At 39.8% G+C, this 19,894-nt stretch overlaps 1 protein-coding gene across 3 annotated transcripts in view; it reads right to left on the bottom strand.

Moving 5' to 3' along the window:
- Window positions 1-2,760: 2,760 nt before the first annotated feature.
- gria1b (glutamate receptor, ionotropic, AMPA 1b) overlaps window positions 2,761-19,894 on the bottom strand; it is a 100,449-nt gene continuing 83,315 nt past the window's right edge. Inside the window, exons 12-16 of one of the 3 annotated variants that reach the window (XM_014198174.2) lie at window positions 16,537-16,735; window positions 16,142-16,389; window positions 12,797-12,911; window positions 11,132-11,266; window positions 2,761-6,112 (exon numbers count right to left, since the gene is read on the bottom strand). In XM_014198174.2, the coding sequence (XP_014053649.1) occupies window positions 5,966-6,112; window positions 11,132-11,266; window positions 12,797-12,911; window positions 16,142-16,389; window positions 16,537-16,735 (844 nt within the window). In that variant the 3' untranslated portion in view covers window positions 2,761-5,965. Of the gene's footprint in view, window positions 6,113-11,122; window positions 11,267-12,796; window positions 12,912-13,476; window positions 13,592-16,141; window positions 16,390-16,536; window positions 16,736-19,894 lie in introns of those variants that run through there. The other 2 variants (XM_014198173.2, XM_014198175.2) reach the window with 2 other exon arrangements.

Raw genomic sequence — 19,894 nt, forward strand, 5'->3', positions numbered from 1 at the left:
GCGGTTATGATATCGTTTAGGACCTTGAGCGTGGCTGAGGTGCACCCGTGACCGGCTCGGAAACCGGATTGCACAGCGGAGAAGGTACGGTGGGATTCGAAATGGTCAGTGATCTGTTTATTAACTTTTGAAGACTTTAGAGAGGCAGGGCAGGATAGATATAGGTCTATAGCAGTTTGGGTCTAGACCGCAGCAGCGTTCCAATCTTTAGGGATCTTGGACGATACAAAAGAGAGGTTGAATAGGCTGGTAATAGGGGTTGCAGCAATGGCGGCGGATAGTTTTAGAAAGAGAGGGTCCAGATTGTCTAGCCCAGCTGATTTGTATGGGTCCAGGTTTTGCAGCTCTTTCAGAACATCTGCAATCTGGATTTGGGTGAAGGAGAAGCTGGGGAGGCTCGGGCGAGTAGCTGCGGGGGGAGCTGTTGGCCGGGGTTGGAGTAGCCAGGAGGAAGGCATGGCCAGCCGTAGAGAAATGCTTATTGAAATTTTCGATTATCATGGATTTATCGGTGGTGACTGTGTTACCTAGCCTCAGTGCAGTGGGCAGCTGCAGTGTCCCAAAACTTTTTGGAATTATAGCTACAGGATGCAAATTTCTGCTTAAGAAAGCTAGCCTTTGCTTTCCTGACTGACTGCGTGTATTGGTTCCTGACTTCCCTGAACAGTTGCATATCGCGGGGACTATTTGATGCTATTGCAGTCTGCCCACAGGATGTTTTTGTGCTGGTCAAGGGCAGTCAGGTCTGGAGTGAACCAAGGGCTATATCTGTTCTTAGTTCTGCATTTGTTTTGAAAGGGGCATGCTTATCTAAGATGGTGAGGAAATGACTTTTAAAGAACGACCAGGCATCCTCGACTGACGGGATGAGGTCAATATCTTTCCAGGATTAGAAAGGCCTGCTCACAGAAGTGTTTTATGGAGCGTTTGACAGTGATGAGGGGTGGTCGTTTGACCACGGACCCATAACGGATAAAGGCAATGAGGCAGTGATCGCTGAGATCCTGATTGAAGACAGCAGAGGTGTATTTGGAGGGCAAGTTGGTCAGGATAATGTCTATGAGGGTGCCCATGTTTACGGATTTAGGGTTGTACCTGGTGGGTTCCTTGATGATTTGTGTGAGATTGAGGGCATCTAGCTTAGACTGTAGGACTGCCGGGGTGTTAAGCATATCCCAGTTTAGGTCACCTAACAGAACGAACTCTGAAGCTAGATGGGGAGCGATCAATTCCCATATGGTGTCCAGGGCACAGCTGGGAGCGGAGGGGGGTCGGTAACAGGCGGCAACAGTGAGAGACATTATTTCTGGAGAGATTCATTTTTAAAATTAGAAGTTCGAACTGATTGGGTATAGACCTGAAAAGTATGACAGAACTTTGCAGGCTATCTCTGCAGTAGATTGCAACTCCTCCCCCTTTGGCAGTTCTACTTTGATGGAAAATGTAGTAGTTGGGTATGGAAATCTCAGAATTTTTGGTGGCCTTCCTAAGCCAGGATTCTGCAAAATTCTTGATATGTTTAACAAGTTCAGACTCCATGTCATCAGATAATAGCTGGTGTGCCACTGCTACTCTATCATAGCCTCTCTTTCACATGTCCGTTTTCTTTTTTGTCAATGTACCTCTTAAAATAAATAAAAACATTTGGTGGGTGCTTATATTCAGTCTATTTTTTCATCTCTTGCTGCTGGACTTCTTCCCTTCTCTCACTTCCTTGGCTGCTCTCAAGAACCTCAAGGGGGCTATACCCCTGCTTGTTTTATGTTTGTAAACACAGGGTGATGTCTGCTCGGTAACAATAAAAATGCACTATATTGATTTCATATGTATAACACATTGAAAATATACTATGCATACTATATATAAAACAGAAGAAATGTAATCATCATTTGTATGGGGTATGGTGGCAATTGACTCAACTTACCTCATGGTCATTGGCTCAACTTACCCCAAGGCTAGGTTTAGGACCTGCTAGATTTAGGACCTCATATTGCAGCTTATAAAGACCCCAACTGATGTATAAAACAATCTTAACATGATCTACTTTGGTTTAGATACAAGCATCATGTAACCTCTAACACAATTCATTTGACCTGGTGAAAATCCGTTTTTTGGACCTAACTTGCTTACCACTTTTTCCATGTGGTTTCTTCCTTCACAGACTCCATAAAATTATGACCTCTTGCTAAATATTTGGTCTAATGATTATTTTTGTTTATGGTTTCCTAGAAATGAGGGGTGGTTCAACTAACCCTTTGGCCCCTACCCCACTCTGGTTCAACAGGACGACTCGCAGCACAGCATGTGAAAAGAAGACCAGGAGATACAGTATCTATTGTACCGAAAGAGGGGGCGGGGCAGGGATGAATACCTAGGCAAACACCCTACGCATCACGCCAAAAGGGTTAACCCACCTGGTGGGAATTGTAAAGTGGCTCATTCATGGGGAAATCAAAGGAGGGAAATGAGGAGAAAGAGTCAAGACAAAGTTTTACTCTACGAAGTAATAGATCCACTTGATAACTCCAATTCAAGAGACTCCATCAGGACATGTTTTGTGAACATTCTAAAAGGCAATCTTCAAACAATTACCCTTCTTCAGTTCACGGATTTAATGACACTGTAGAAATAAACACAAGGGGAGCCTCTCTTTCTCTCTGTCTCTCCATCTCCCCAGGACTATTTTCACTCCTTAGCCTCACCATCCTATTCTCTCCAGACCAAGCAGAGTGCTGAATAAAGAAAAAGAGAACCAAGGCATGTGGTTACAAAAGTTTTGAATTTATTGAGAGCACTATTACTCAACAAAGTTCTCTCCCCACCTATTGAAATCCAAATTTTGCATTAGTCTTTTTCTAAAAGCTATCTCTTGAGACAGAGGTGAACACAAAGACATAAGGTAGATTTTCTCTTGCATTTCGAGAAGTAAATTAAACAAAGTAGTGCCAGATCAAAATATTATTTAAAAGGACAATATAAATGTAGTCTCACTATAAATGCACAAAATCTATTGGACTGAGAAAAGCTTTGAACAAAACTGGCTGTACCTGGTCAACAGAATGGAACATCATCTCAACATCACCAGGGTGTCTTACATTACATTTCTTACCATACAAATGTGGATATTAGTTGTATTTATCTTTTTAAACAAATTGATTAAGGTACAGTACAAAACAAAGTTTGAGTTGTGTGACACTTTTAATGTGCTATGCCAAAGAGGATGACAAATGAATAGAAGACGATGACCCTCCGAGTCCTACAGTAACATATTGGGTGATGGGATGGTGACATACAATGGATGGCTGCTCAACGGACCATGAGATGCTGTCCCTCACAGGACAATAGCATGTTACAGTACAAATACGACCGTGCAGTGTCCATTTTAAGAGTGTTCTTGTGCTTGTACTGTCTTTGTACTGTAGATCCAAAAAGTTGTGAAATTGTACAATTGTCTTAAATCATATGCCTTTTTTTGTTTTCAAAAACATGTCCACATGAAGGTAGGTAGCTTAAGTTAGGTGATGTAGGTTAGATGGTTTGGTAGGTTGACAAGCCTGAAACATCAGTGGATTAGTAGAGTAAAATGAAAATGGCACGTCCTAATTTGTGGGCTAATTGTGTCATCCTCTCGTACCATCTCATTTCCAACGCTAAAGCCACTCGATTAGTCATGTCATTCATGTCCTAGATTTTTGTATTATTTTTGTATTATGTATTTTTCAATCCCAGCCCCCGTCCCCCGCAGGAGGCCTTTTGCCTTTTGGTAGGCTGTCATTGTAAATAAGAATTTGTTCTTAACTTGCCTAGTTAAATAAAGGTTAAATAAAAAATACAAAAATAAAAAATGTCATAGATTTTATAACACTAGATATTCTACTGCCATCTACTTACCAGTGCATTAGAACATTTTCATATCTTTATCAATGGCTCATACTTCAACTCTGAACTATTAATGGAAACATGCGGAATGAAACAGCAGGTAGAAATTATATTGTCTGTTCTACCTGTACTCTGGTAAATCATTTAAATCCTCAGTTGGTAGAGCATGGCGCTTGCAACGCCAGGGTTGTGGGTTCGATTCCCACTGCGGACCAGTATGAAAAAAAGTACAAAAATGCACTCACTACTGCAAGGATAAGAGTGTCTGCTAAATTACTCACTACTGTAGTATCTCTGGATAAGAGCGTCTGCTAAATGACTCACTGCTGTAGTATCTCTGGATAAGAGAGTCTGCTAAATGATTCACTACTGTAGTGGCTCTGGATAAGAGAGTCTGTTAAATGACTCACTACTGTAGTGGCTCTGGATAAGAGAGTCTGCTAAATGATTCACTGCTGTAAGTGGCTCTGGATCAGAGAGTCTGCTAAAAGACTTACTACTGTAGTGGCTCTGGATAAGAGAGTCTGATAAATGACTCACTACTGTAGTGGCTCTGGATCAGAGAGTCTGATAAATGACTCACTACTGTAAGTGGCTCTGGATCAGAGAGTCTGCTAAATGACTCACTACTGTAAGTGGCTCTGGATAAGAGCGTCTGATAAACGACTCACTCCTCTAAATGGTAATGACCTACAAACTGGTGGTTTAACATATTTATATGACAAGGGAACACAATAGGGAAAATGGTTGGGAAATATGTCATAGCTGCACAAAAATGTATAGTTTTGTAGTAATTTCAAAATGTAAATATATTCTCCATGTCAGGTGTTGGGCATATAAGAGAGGAAATCTGTAAGTCGGAATTAAATTTCAATGCAGTGACATTGACAAAGTGGCTGATATGAGAAACAATAGAGACATCATCAATTCCTATGTGATGTGTGAAAACATTCAGCAGTAGTTTTATTCGACATACTGTATGCACCTATAGATAGGTTGAAAGTCAAATGTTTGGAATTGGAAATGCTTGAATTTATGTGTCACAAGGAACAAAATCACTGTTCAGTATAAGGCACAATGATTGACACCCTTGATACAGCTAAGCATTAATGACTGTATAATAGAAATAATTAAAATGCTGAGCTATATTGTGTACTCAAAAGGTCATACCCCCCAAAACATGCTATCTTCATGGCTTTGGGGAATGATCTTTGACCCTCTGTAACTTTCTCACTCATCATTATTCACGATTAATTCAGGATTATCCGTAATCATGGTAGCAACCACATTTAATGTTCAGAAAATACTCTACTCCCATTTATAATAAAAAATGACTCCAAAATGACACAACACATTATTTACCATTCATTTCTATTGGGCCCAAAATAATCTGAAACACAACCAAAACAAACTGCGAATGCACCCAACAAGTTTGTAGAGTCACAAGCTTGATGTAGTCATTGCGTGCTAGGAATATGGGGACTAAATACTAAACTTTTGACTACTTTATTTATAAGAATCTTCAGGGGTGTCAATCGGTTTGACCCTTGCCTTTTTGAGAAAAAAAATCAGTAAACTTGTTAAAAAAAATCTCTTTCTCCAAGCTATTGTATTAGTATAAAATAATATAATTTCCACATTTTTTTAAAATGTTGCATACAATATAGCTTAGTATTTGAATTATTTATTTTATACATTATTGCTCATCTTTATCAAGGGGTTCAATTATTTCAGACTCCACTGTAGCTGTTCTTGACTGTTAATGATAGTAGTAGACAGTAAAAACTGAATTGACATAGTGCAAAAAGTGTCACTATTATTGGATTGGGGAAGAGCTTCTCTTTTTTTTTTTTTTTGATACACAAAAGTATGCCATCAATTAAAGTCCAAGACAGCCATCTTTATTGCAGCAGAAAATATCCAAATAAACCGTCTCTTTACAAAAGTGATTTTGTTTGTTGTTTCTATCTTCAGAGTGATCAGTCAGTGAATCCTTTTGGCAGTAGTCAAGCCGCAGTGCAACACTTTCCCCCCTCTTTTCCTTTCCTCTTTTTGGTGTGGTCTGTGCAGAGGAAGGACTGCCCCATCACATGCCCGCGGCCTGGCTCATGCAGGGGAGAGTCTGTGACGCTTTGGGGAAGTCATGGGCGACCACTCGTCCATTCTCGCCCCCGCTCCCTGTCCTGGTCATCCGGCTCAGGGTGGAACTCAGCATGGCTGCATCGATGATTTGCTGCATTGGATAACACAGGGAGTTACACATCAACAACACATGATAGTTACCCATTAACTCTACTGAACTCTACTGAGTTAATCCACTGAACTCTACTGAGTTAATCTACTGAACTCTACTGAGTTAATCCACTGAACTCTACTGAGTTAATCTACTGAACTCTACTGAGTTAATCCACTGAACTCTACTGAATTAATCTACTGAACTCTATCGAGTTAATCTACTGAACTCTACTGAGTTAATTTACTGAACTCTACTGAGTTAATCCACTGAACTCTACTGAGTTAATCTACTGAACTCTACTGAGTTAATCCATTGAACTCTACTGAGTTAATCTACTGAACTCTACTGAGTTAATCTACTGAACTCTACTGAGTTAATCTACTGAACTCTACTGAGTTAATCTACTGAACTCTACTGAGTTAATCTATTGAACTCTACTGAGTTAATCTACTGAACTCTACTGAGTTAATCTACTGAACTCTACTGAGTTAATCTACTGAACTCTACCGAGTTAATCCACTGAACTCTACCGAGTTAATCCACTGAACTCTACTGAGTTAATCTACTGAACTCTACCGAGTTAATCTACTGAACTCTACTGAGTTAATCTACTATACTCTACCGAGTTAATCTACTGAACTCTACAGAGTTAATCTACTATACTCTACTGAGTTAATCTACTGAATTTTACTGAGTTAATCTACTGAACTCTACCGAGTTAATCTACTATACTCTACCGAGTTAATCTACTATACTCTACCAAATTAATCTACTATACTCTACCGAGTTAATCTACTGAACTCTACCAAGTTAATCTACTATACTCTACCGAGTTAATCTACTATACTCTACCGAGTTAATCTACTATACTCTACCAAGTTAATCTACTGAACTCTACTGAGTTAATCTACCAAGTTAATCTACTGAACTCTACCAAGTTAATCTACTGAACTCTACCAAATTAATCTACTGAACTCTACCAAGTTAATCTACTGAACTCTACCAAGTTAATCTACTGAACTCTACAGAGTTAATCTACTATACTCTACAGAGTTAATCTACTGAACTCAACCGAGTTAATCTACTATACTCTACAGAGTTAATCTACTGAACTCTACCAAGTTAATCTATTGAACTCTACTGAGTTAATCTACTGAATTTTACTGAGTTAATCTACTGAACTCTACTGAGTTAATCTACTGAACTCTACTGAGTTAATCTACTGAACTCTACTGAGTTAATCTACTGAACTCTATCGAGTTAATCTACTGAACTCTACTGAGTTAATTTACTGAACTCTACTGAGTTAATCTACTGAACTCTACTGAGTTAATCTACTGAACTCTACTGAGTTAATCTACTGAACTCTACTGAGTTAATCTACTGAACTCTATCGAGTTAATCTACTGAACTCTACTGAGTTAAACTACTGAACTCTACTGAGTTAATCTACTGAACTCTATCGAGTTAATCTACTGAACTCTACTGAGTTAATCTACTGAATTTTACTGAGTTAATCTACTGAACTCTCCTGAGTTAATAAACAAAAATGTACTTGAAACAGCCATTAAGTCATTATTGGTTCAGTTACTTGGTATAAAACAGGAATTTGCAAACAGACAATCCTGACTTCTGTGCTATGAGTCACGCTCTCTCTGCTCATTTCGCTCTGGTTATCTCACACAGTGGAGAGCCAATAACTGTACCATGCAAAATATGAGACGGAACCCGTAACAATAACGCAAGCAGAACCGTGCGGCGCTAGCTCCCAGCCTACTCTCTTTTGCATTAGTTTAACATAATGAAACACCCGTAGGCTTGAAACTGGAGCTAATGATCTGGATGTTGGCTTGTACATCCTCAGTGTATAAATGATTTAAATCAAGTACACTTCAATAGATCCAGAGGATTATGTTCTTCGGGTTGATGCAGACTAATTGGTCTACTCACAGCAGCGATATGTGGCTGAGATACTTTAAAACACAGGAGTTGCGTGACTCTGTTGTCGACATGACATGTAAACATTTTCAACAGAAAAGGCTGTTTATGATCGAGCTAAACGTGTACTGTACAGCCGGGAAGTATACTATCCACATTAAGATATCACCATGACATTACTTCTCTTCTGTTGCTCATATGCAAAGAAAGTCCCTGGTTTCATGTCTTCTGCTGCAGTAAACAACCCATCTAATTACAATCTACTGATATTTGGACATTCATTTTTGAAAATGTATCATAAATAAATAAATACATTGAAAAATAAAAATTAAGTATTTAAGTTCATGAGGTTAATGAGAAGTTGCAAATGAAAGTCATACACAAGTCTTAACGAATTATCTGATAAGATGAAAAGATACCCACGTCTTTGATCTAAATAGGAACTTACTGTATAGTGTAGTATGATCACATGCATCTGGCAGCTATTGTGTGATTGTTTTCAAATCAAACCTACGTCATCAAAGATATAGATGACAAACAAAAGCCAGGTGTCTCTACACCTCACACGATACAGTACACAACAGAAAAATAAATACTGTTTAACTAAGAAGTAGTGTGACATTCTCCTCACACACATAACTCATCTAGTAGCTGTAGAGTCAATAGCTGACTGCATGGACCCTTCACTGAAACAGCTCTGAGCCTGACAAAGTGCTTTAGTCTTCAGTCCGATGGTTCAGGGGGTTTAACAGTATCTCTGTAGTTCAGGGGTTTTAACATTATCTCTGTAGTTCAGGAGTTTTAACAGTATCTCTGTAGTTCAGGAGGTTTAACAGTATCTCTGTAGTTCAGGAGTTTTAACATTATCTCTGTAGTTCAGGGGTTTTAACAGTATCTCTGTAGTTCAGGGGTTTTAACAGTATCTCTGTAGTTCAGGGGTTGTAACAGTATCTCTGTAGTTCAGGGGTTTTAACAGTATCTCTCTAGTTCAGGAGTTTTAACAGTATCTCTGTAGTTCAGGAGGTTTAACAGTATCTCTGTAGTTCAGGAGGTTTAACAGTATCTCTGTAGTTCAGGAGGTTTAACAGTATCTCTGTAGTTCAGGAGTTTTAACAGTATCTCTGTAGTTCAGGAGGTTTAACAGTATCTCTGTAGTTCAGGGGTTTTAACAGTATCTCTGTAGTTCAGGGGTTTTAACAGTATCTCTGTAGTTCAGGGGTTTTAACAGTATCTCTGTAGTTCAGGGGTTTTAACAGTATCTCTGTAGTTCAGGAGTTTTAACAGTATCTCTGTAGTTCAGGAGGTTTAACAGTATCTCTGTAGTTCAGGAGGTTTAACAGTATCTCTGTAGTTCAGGGGTTTTAACAGTATCTCTGTAGTTCAGGGGTTTTAACAGTATCTCTGTAGTTCAGGAGGTTTAACATTATCTCTGTAGTTCAGGGGTTTTAACAGTATCTCTGTAGTTCAGGGGTTTTAACAGTATCTCTCTAGTTCAGGAGTTTTAACAGTATCTCTGTAGTTCAGGAGGTTTAACAGTATCTCTGTAGTTCAGGGGTTTTAACAGTATCTCTGTAGTTCAGGGGTTTTAACAGTATCTCTGTAGTTCAGGGGTTTTAACAGTATCTCTGTAGTTCAGGGGTTTTAACAGTATCTCTGTAGTACAGGGGTTTTAACAGTATCTCTGTAGTTCAGGGGTTTTAACAGTATCTCTGTAGTTCAGGGGTTTTAACAGTATGTCTGTAGTTCAGGAGTTTTAACAGTATCTCTGTAGTTCAGGGGTTTTAACAGTATCTCTGTAGTTCAGGAGTTTTAACAGTATCTCTGTAGTTCAGGGGTTTTAACAGTATCTCTGTAGTTCAGGGGTTTTAACAGTATCTCTCTAGTTCAGGAGGTTTAACAGTATCTCTGTAGTTCAGGGGTTTTAACAGTATCTCTGTAGTTCAGGGGTTTTAACAGTATGTCTGTAGTTCAGGAGTTTTAACAGTATCTCTGTAGTTCAGGGGTTTTAACAGTATCTCTGTAGTTCAGGAGTTTTAACAGTATCTCTGTAGTTCAGGGGTTTTAACAGTATCTCTGTAGTTCAGGGGTTTTAACAGTATCTCTCTAGTTCAGGAGGTTTAACAGTATCTCTGTAGTTCAGGGGTTTTAACAGTATCTCTGTAGTTCAGGGGTTTTAACAGTATCTCTGTAGTTCAGGGGTTTTAACATTATCTCTGTAGTTCAGGGGTTTTAACAGTATCTCTGTAGTTCAGGGGTTTTAACAGTATCTCTGTAGTTCAGGGGTTTTAACAGTATCTCTGTAGTTCAGGGGTTTTAACAGTATCTCTGTAGTTCAGGAGGTTTAACAGTATCTCTGTAGTTCAGGGGTTTTAACAGTATCTCTGTAGTTCAGGAGTTTTAACAGTATCTCTGTAGTTCAGGAGTTTTAACAGTATCTCTGTAGTTCAGGGGTTTTAACAGTATCTCTGTAGTTCAGGGGTTTTAACATTATCTCTGTAGTTCAGGAGGTTTAACAGCATATTTGTGTGAGTCATATAGGCGGCAGAAATGTATAATAATTATTGCCAAGAGTCATAAATATTGTATGTTATTATATTATAGAGCCTTCGTCATTATTTCAAGGTTAAAATAATATAAAAATAATAATTAAGAGGGTGCTTATTTTTGTTCTAGTTCACACATGTACAGATGTAGGATCTTAATTTGAGACAGTTTGCTACAGCAAGAAAATAATCCTCCAGCAACAGGAAATGTGAATTTTTACGTGGATTATAATCAATGGACTTTTCTTGTAAGGGTTGATACATTTTACGTTAGGACAAATCAAGTCAGATTTTTTAATGTGTAAATTACAAACTTTAGAAGCCTTTTCAAATCTTGATTACACTAGCTTGCATTTCCTGCTGTGCAGGAAAATTCTCATCAACAAAAGAGAGATCAAATTAAGAACCTACATCTGTACAACTGTGTATTAATACGCACGTGTGAATTGAAAATATATTTTTTCCACATCCCAACTCCCCCTGAGGCACATTTGGAGAGTCGGGGTCACGTCCTGCCATCCTCCACTTAGCTTACCTTCATCCTCCTCGACTCGATCCTGGACTTGTAACAGAACTCGACCAAGGCCACGAGCATGGCCAGCCCCAGCCCTCCAATCAGGATGTAGAACACCCCAGCCACATTGCTGAGGCTTAGAGCACTGGTCTTGTCCTACAGGCACAGAGACACAGGGTGAGACGCACCGGACCATGCCCAAGAGACACAACACACTAGGATAAAGATAGTGTAATTAACCATTCTACTACTGGTCTCTATAGGATAAAGATAGTGTAATTAACCATTCAACTACTGGTCTCTATAGGATAAAGATAGTGTAATTAACCATTCAACTACTGGTCTCACTACTGTCCTAGTGAACTTACACGGCACATACCGGTAAGTGTACCTTCATGATAAATCAACAGGTTATTGTTTATCTCCTAGAGAGGTGCTGACATATCTTTCTAATTTAACTGACTACTATCAACAACATACTTGATACAGTACATATCAAAGACTGACAGAAACATGCAGAGTCATGCACATGTAACAGGCTTGGGGTGAACATATCTTTAGAAAGTAGCTGACTAATGTGCATTTACAGGTAACACGTGTCTTTTATACCAGACATAATGTCCAGTCATTCAAAAACAAATATGCATTAAAACACTTACATTAATTCCATTCTATATCGCCTCGCTGGTTTTTGATCATTTACTAAACCAATGAAGTCCCTTGAGATGAGAATCTCTTTTTCAAGGGAGAGCGCGTCACACTATCAGAATAATATGTAGTTGGTGGTGTGTATTATAAAACATTCCAAGACAGAATTTTCATAGAGTGGAACCATGCAAGGGGGAAAGGTCAAAGTTTTTTTTTTTGGTTTACGTCATAGGTAGAGGTATCTTTATAAAATATAATTTGCTTTTTAAGTAAATGCACCAGATAAGGGAGGGCAATTGATTCGACAAGCCGTGGTTGCCGTGACATCACAAGAGGGGTTGCGCACATCTGTGACATGCGTAGTCTGGGTTTGGAGGCAGATTGGCCGTGTCTTGGGTCTCAACCAATTGCATGCACACTGTCTAAAGACAGAGACAAGGAAAACAGCACTAAAGGAGAGGAGATCCCAGTTCTGGAGAAGGTCTTGTATAAAGGGCCTTTCTCTCCACGCTGTCATTTACCTGTGTCTCTTCATTTGACTTTGAAAGTTAAAATCACAACTAAATCTAAATTCTATTCATTCATAAAACTGTGAATACTTTGCCTGTAGATGTCTGTAGAATATCCCAGACACTGGAAAAAAAGGGTATTAGCACTGACAGTAACTGTGTTATTCCTACACTATACAGTTTCAATTGTTACCCTTGTAATTGGTTCATCATCATTAGCTACACACATTTTGGAGAATAGAATACAACCCTGGGTCTACTTTTTGGTTTAGACGAAACAAGCATTTACCAAGATCTAATTACGGGCCACTGACTCATCCATAGCATGTGAGGACACAGCAATTATCACTAATCACTAAAGGTGTCTGAGTTCCAGGGCTGACATAAATCACAGTTATAAGGACACCAGTTTGTGTAAATGGCAGATTGGAGAGAAAGAGAAAGAGTGCTAGGGAGGGGGACGAGGGACCTTACAGAAGTGCTAATACTCAATCTTGGTGTTAAGTATAGGACCAACACGTGGACTGACCTTTCTTCCGGAGTCCTTGCTTCCACACTCTCCCTTATCGTACCACCATTTGTTTTTCAGTTTGTCTAAGATGGCTTGCTCATTGAGTTTCAACACCGCTAGGTTTACGGGGATTCTTCAACCAGGAAATGACATAAATAACATCACCCATGTTATCTTATGTTATTCAGTACATAGTAAACATACACCCATTATTATGTCTAGATATGTTCTACGTACATGTCTAGACAGATAAAAAAAAAAAAAAAACACAATCACAACTTGAAACTGTCACTGCCAAAGTGATATGCATTAATACTCCATCTAGCTTTGTGTCCTTTTTCCCTACTTGCAAGATGTGTATTACTATATCACTTTGGGTAACCGGCAAAATGTAAACACTCGGATATGCAAACCTGTCAATTATTGTTGCTTTAACAAGACAGTACTTGAGAAAACATACACGAATCTGTGCTATTATTTTTTGGGGGGGGGGGATTGCTAATGCAACTAATTTGAAAGTAAACGGCACGTTTTTGAAGAATTCATCATACAATATAGTTGTAAGTTTACACAAACTAACGTCAACAAGGACGAAGGGGGATTTGTGGTATTGCAGCCGCTGTGTTTTTTTGAAGGTACGTTGCCGGTTACCCCCCATCGTCGTGGTTACCCGCTAGGTTTCTCATACTGGGGCTGACCTTGGAATCACCTCCCCCGCTGCCGCACTCGCCCTTGTCGTACCACCATTTGTTTTTCAATTTGTCCAACAGGCCCTGCTCGTTCAGTTTTAACACTGCCAAGTTTACTGGGTTTCTTGAAATGATAATAGAATAATACTGGTCAGCATTTATGGAGATGTGATACGGTGTGGCAGAGGTAGTTCAGAAATAAAGTCAAAATAGTCAAAAGGAGGTACTGTTATCAGAACAATGAAAAATGTATAAAAAATAAGGCTACTAATAATGTGCCTGCCACTGTAAGATTAAAAAAACATTTGTTTCTCGTTCTGTATATAAACATTATACTACATGGCTAAACCATGACAGATTTTACCAAGCAAGACAAGGATTCTAGGTAGGAGAACTATATAAATATCAGAAAATGTCTTGGATTGGTTGCGTGGGTATGTATTTCAGTTAAAAACTAAAAGAAGTAGATAAGGAATAGGCATTAACAGCCAACTTGTCGATTCACTTTGTAATATTCAGTTATCATCAGATATCATCATTCATTGTGTTATTTTTGTGGTCAGGGAGCACTATCCAAGGCATTACTGATATTAGGCATTGTACTCCATTCTCTTCACCCTTTGCTGTTGCTGGTCCATTATGGACAACCCTCTCATAACTAACATGGTAGAAGGTGCTGCTGTACAGTAGACTAATGGAAACATTATGTCAGCATGAACCTCAGCAAGCTAGAGTCTTTCTCAGTAAAACCTCGGAATTCTTTCTCTATTCAGAGGGAAAGAAAGAGTTCCGTCTGGCTAATGGATGAGTCAAATAAATCCACATGCTCTATTAGGATTTTAGTAGCATTTGTCTTTGAGAGCGGCAGTTTTCTTGTGATGCGACTGACAAAATAAAGTGATGTGACGATGATGATGTGGGGAAAACATGTCAGGAATAAAACAGGAAGGAAGAAGATTAGTTTTTCTTTTCAACAGGTAAAAGGCAAGACAAGGGTGGGATGTAATGGTATGCCACATCAGATACATAGCAATGAAGGACTCTTAGTCCATTTCTGTTTCATAAATATTATGGAGAACTGATCACAGTTTACAACTTTATGATAGAGGATAAGGGTGTTGTCCGAATATGACGTAGCAACATATTTAGAGCTGATGGTTAAGAGATTTTTCCAAATCATCAAAACCTTAAGCTCATATAGAATAGTATGTATCTGATGTGGCAAAGTTGTTACAGTTCATACAGCAGTCATTTCAACATCATTTTCTACTTTCAACAGACACAAACTATCATTAAAGCGCAAATACAGGCTTGTACACTGTGGCATGGGGATCACTGTTTTGTTTAAAGACGTTTTATATGGTTATTTTTCAAGAGCTCATTGATTACGACTTTAGAGAATGTTCCGTAGAATAGGAAAATATCAATCGTATACACATAAATCCATAAAAACACCAATTCACAGAATTAGCTCCAGATTTTTGAAATGTACATCATTTGAACCCACAGCCACAGTGTGAAAATACAATTAATCTCAGAGCATCTATGAGTCAGTCAAAGCCCAGTCTGAACCAGCCATCACACTTGATATTGAGTGTAACTTTGAAAGCCTTTGTGAAACACCACTCTTTCTGTCACCTTGATAAAGATATTGGTAGACTATAAACTAGGTAAACAACATGAGTGATCGATCAAAAAGGCTGCTAGGTGTGATTGATAAAGCCTATGTGCTTTGTGAATGGGGCCTGCAGCCCATTAAGATGGGCCTGTTAATATGAGGACAATAAAATCGGATTGAACACAGATGCATTAAAAGTGGTGAAACACATTAGTTCCTAAATATGAACAGCAGAATCTTGCAAAAAAAAGTTTTAACTGGGCGCCGTTACCCTGAAATAACTTGTAAAATACTGGTTCATAATTGGTTTTTGGTACTAAAATAAAATGGTAATTAAATCACAGGAGATGTACAGAAAAGGTAATAACTAAAACCTAGGATTCTAATTCAAGTGTTATTTCTTGGGAAAATACCTTTTTGATATTTATGACCAAAGTGCACATCTCTAGAAGTTCTGAGATAAAAAGATGCAGGTACTAACATCAGGGTTCAATTTAAAGTTAGTTTCATTAAATAGCTTTCATTTACTATCTATCAAGACTAAATTTACATTTTCGTAACAGTTATTATCCCCAGTGTTCTTAGTTATTCCAAGGAGAAAGACATTACAAAATGGGATTATAACCAGTGTCTGTCTGAAGAAAGTAAGGGCCTGAACAGTCATGCTTCCAATATGATGTTGATGATACTTTATGGACTGAGTTGAGACAGTGGGGGGGGGCTGTTCTAGACGTCTGGTGAGAGTTGTTACAAAACAGGAAGTAGAGAATAGTTGAATGAGACTTTATCTCACTATATCATTACATTAACTAGCATTATCACTGAAACTGACTAAAATGTGCATCATTTGCCCAAAGATTGTGAATTGATATATAACATCATGCTACATTTATTAAAGAAATAGTCTCTTCACTAATTCTTATTTACTTTACATAAGTGGGATAATTTGCAAGTGTAACCTCACTCACCTCAAGGGTTCATTTGGCATTTACATGTAAAATATAACATGTGTGGTCGATCGTCATGGTGACGTGACCAGCCTACACACTGTAATACCTTAGTGCTGATCCCTTGGGCGTGGCCACTCCGTAACCCTTGGAGTCCAGGTTCCCCCCGACCTTCATGGTGTCACAGGGTTTCCTCTGCTCGATGTACTCGTTCATGGTGGACTCCAGCAGGTAGGCATACCTCCCTTTGGACTTCCTGACCCGCACCACGCCCTCGTCTGTGGTCTTCACGAACACTGACGGGTCAGCGGACTTCATGTAGGACCACATCTTCTCGAATACGGCGATTTTCGATCTCTAATGTGCAAAAAAAACAATAATTGGTAAAATACTGTATATAGATGCTCTATGAGAAATGTAACCGCCTCGTCAAAAACTACTTGGAGCCACTTCATGACAGTTGCTGCTTTTCCAGAGTGATGACATCTAGAGCTTCAGCTTTACCCTGAAGAACTCTTTGGTGGAGCCTCCGTCTAGAGTACCATAGGCGATCTCTGTCTGCTTGGCCAGGTCCTCAGCACTCTCTATGGGCGACACCATCCTCTCCACGGTGAGGAAGGCAGCCAGGTTGGCCGTGTAGGAGGAGATGATGATGAGGGTGAAGAACCACCACACTCCCCCTACAATGCGACCAGAGAGGGACCTAGAGAGAAGAGAGAGAGAGGAGTCTCTAACAATCCAAACATTGCCATCTCAGATAGAAGCAAAGGAAAGTGGACGTGTTGAGTGAGGGAAGTGATAAATCAATGCTTCAAGAGTAACACTATGATATATTGATTTCTGTTGACACTATACAGATAATCACTCAATCACTTGGATAATCACTCAGTTTCTCACATTGCCACAGGTATAGAGACGTGTATTAATTGCTTTTCCTTGTTTGATTGATTGTGAGCGATTAGTAAATAAGCTCTAACTGTTCACACAAATATACACTATATGTGAAAAAATAAGCCCCAAAAAATATTTGCAATCAAATCATTGCGATAATTGTACCTTCAAAAGACCTGACTCCATTCCTGGCCTAAATCTATGCTACAAATGTATTCTGAACTACAGCAGAGACAGCTGCTCCAAAGATCACAGCAGCGCTACAAAACAGAGATCACATTTATGAAAACAGAAACACACATTGTAGGATTGTCCTTTGTAGGTTGCACCCACCCAATTAGTATGCATTGTATGAAACAATCCTCTCAATTTCAGTCAGAGCAGGCGTAAACAAACATGAAAGTTGTGTGGGCTGAAGGGGAAAGACAGATAGATCTGTAGAAAATGGCGTTCAGCGTTGTAGGATCTCTGAGTGCCAAATGCAGATTTCTCAAAGACGACACTCCTCTTTTGAAAGCAGCAAAGCACTAACTAAAGGACAGAAATTTTGTGAAAAAAAATTGCTGTAAAAATAGCAAATTGTTGTTCTGTGTTGTTTTATGCAAAACAGAGGATAAGCTGGCTCCAGTATTTGGATTTGCAAATTCAGGGAGAAGAACATCCTCACCCACAGACCTGTTTCCAAATTCAGAAACCGTTCCTCTTGGAAGATTCGCTGAACAAAACCTCCTTTTATTGCCCTGAATCCATTGTACACAATGCAGCTCACACACTAAAAGAGAATTTAAAAGCAGCGAGAACAGAGTGAGCCTAAGACTAGGGGTGGAGGGTAGCATGTGAGAATGCCACTGGAAACTCCAGCAAAAGGAAAGCAAAAACAATAAGCCCTTCAAACTTCAATTCATGACAGCTTGCAGGCACAGAGATCTTTTGAAGCCTCAGCACTAGCCAGCCAACAAGCTGATCTCCAGAGAAACAGCCTGCCAATAGTTTAAGCCACCAAGAACTGGACAGGGGATTCTCTAGATCCAGCCCACCACAATGAGATGGGATAAAAACTCCCGATGGTCGTACAGTTACACCTCCAGCATGTTAGCAGCAGGGAACGATTCTAAAATGGGCATTCATTTATTTCAATGCAAACTAACTGGTAAACAGGGTTGACATTAATGTGGATAGCTATAACACTACTTTTAATTACAAATAAGAGGTAATGAGGTAACCATGCACATCACCAATTGCATTAATACATTTTAAAATGACAAATCATTTCCCAAGTGTGTGCTAGAGCAAACACATAAAAACACACACACACACACACACACACACACACACACACACACACACACACACACACACACACACACACACACACACACACACACACACACACACACACACACACACATGCAAACACACACACACAAACACACAATACTCATGGTGGTGAATGGTCATGGTGAACTGTCCTCTCCAAATATTTGAGCTCATCAGAGGGAGGCAGTGTTATGTCCGTAGGTCTGTCAGCCAAGTCTGGGGCGGGTAACGAGTCTCCAGAGACGATGCTGAAGTCCAAAACGTGCATTCTGTCAGTCTGTATTGTTTGAACAGAATACTGCAACTGCAGCAACACAGTTCAGATGTGATCTCTATTTTTGACAGAAGCGTTGTTAAACACTGTTAAGCATGTCATAACACTGAGGGTTTCTGGGTCACCTCTGTACAGGGAAAGGGCTGTGAGGCCCGCAGAGTTGGGTTTGTGTGAGTGTCTGTTTGTGTCCGTGTGTGTGTGTACTGTATGTACTGTTAAAGGAGTAGAATGAGTGACGAGTGTGTAAATGTTTTAGCTATGGGATGGCTGGGCGTTGTGTTTGGGGTGTGTGTGTGTGTGTTTAACAATAGAATTGAAGTGACAGGCTGTGCCTGGGGCAGGAAGAGGAGCGTTCGGGGCGTCTGGTCACACTAAGAGAGAGCTCTGACCCGTACACCACCACGTCTCACTGCAGACACACAGGCAAAGGGGACTGGTCCGGGTTATACACTGACCCTTCCCCACTGTGTGCACACATACGTACTGTACATATGAACACACTTATACCTTTCTCTCCTTAAATTGATACAATATATAAGCAAAAGTATATGGACACTCCTTCAAATTAGTGGATTTGGCTATTTCAGCCCCATCCATTGCTGACAGGTGCATAAAATTGAGCACACAGCCATTCAACCTCCATAAACAAACATTGGCAGTAGAATTACTTTCAACGTGGCACTGTCATAGGATGCCACCTTTCCAACAAGTAATTTCATCAAATATCTGCCCTGCTAGAGGTGCCCCGGTCAACTGTAAGTGCTGTTATTGTGAAGACCAGGAGCAACAAAGGCTCAGCCCCGAAGTGGTAGGCCACACAAGATCACAGAACGGGATTGCCGAGCTTTAAATCGCGTAGCGCGTAAAAAAAAACCTGTCTGTCCTCAGTTGCAACACTCACTAACGAGTTCCAAACTGCCTCTGGAAGCAATTTCAGCACAATAACTATTCGTCGGGAGCTTTATGAAATGTATTTCCATGGCCCGAGCAGCCGCACACAAGCCCAAGATCACCATGTGCAATGCCAAGCGTCGGCTGGAGTGGTGTAAAGCTCGTTGCCATTGGACTCTGGAACAGTGGAAACGCATTCTCTGGAGCGATCAATCATGCTTCACCATCTGGCAGTCCGATGGATGAATCGGGGTTTGGGGGATTGCCAGGAGAACACTACCTTCCCCAATGCATAGTGCCAGCTGTAAAGTTTGGTGGAGGAGGAATAATTGTTTGGGGCTGTTTTTCATGGTTCGGGCTAAGCCCCTTAGTTCCAGTGAAATCTTAACGCTACAGCATACAATGACATTCTAGACGATTCTGTGCTTCCAACTTTGTGGCAACAGTTTGGGGAAGGCCCTTTTCTTTTTCTGCAGGACAATCCCCCCA

Source organism: Salmo salar, chromosome ssa04, assembly GCF_905237065.1.
Source record: "Salmo salar chromosome ssa04, Ssal_v3.1, whole genome shotgun sequence".
Lineage (NCBI taxonomy): Eukaryota > Metazoa > Chordata > Actinopteri > Salmoniformes > Salmonidae > Salmo > Salmo salar.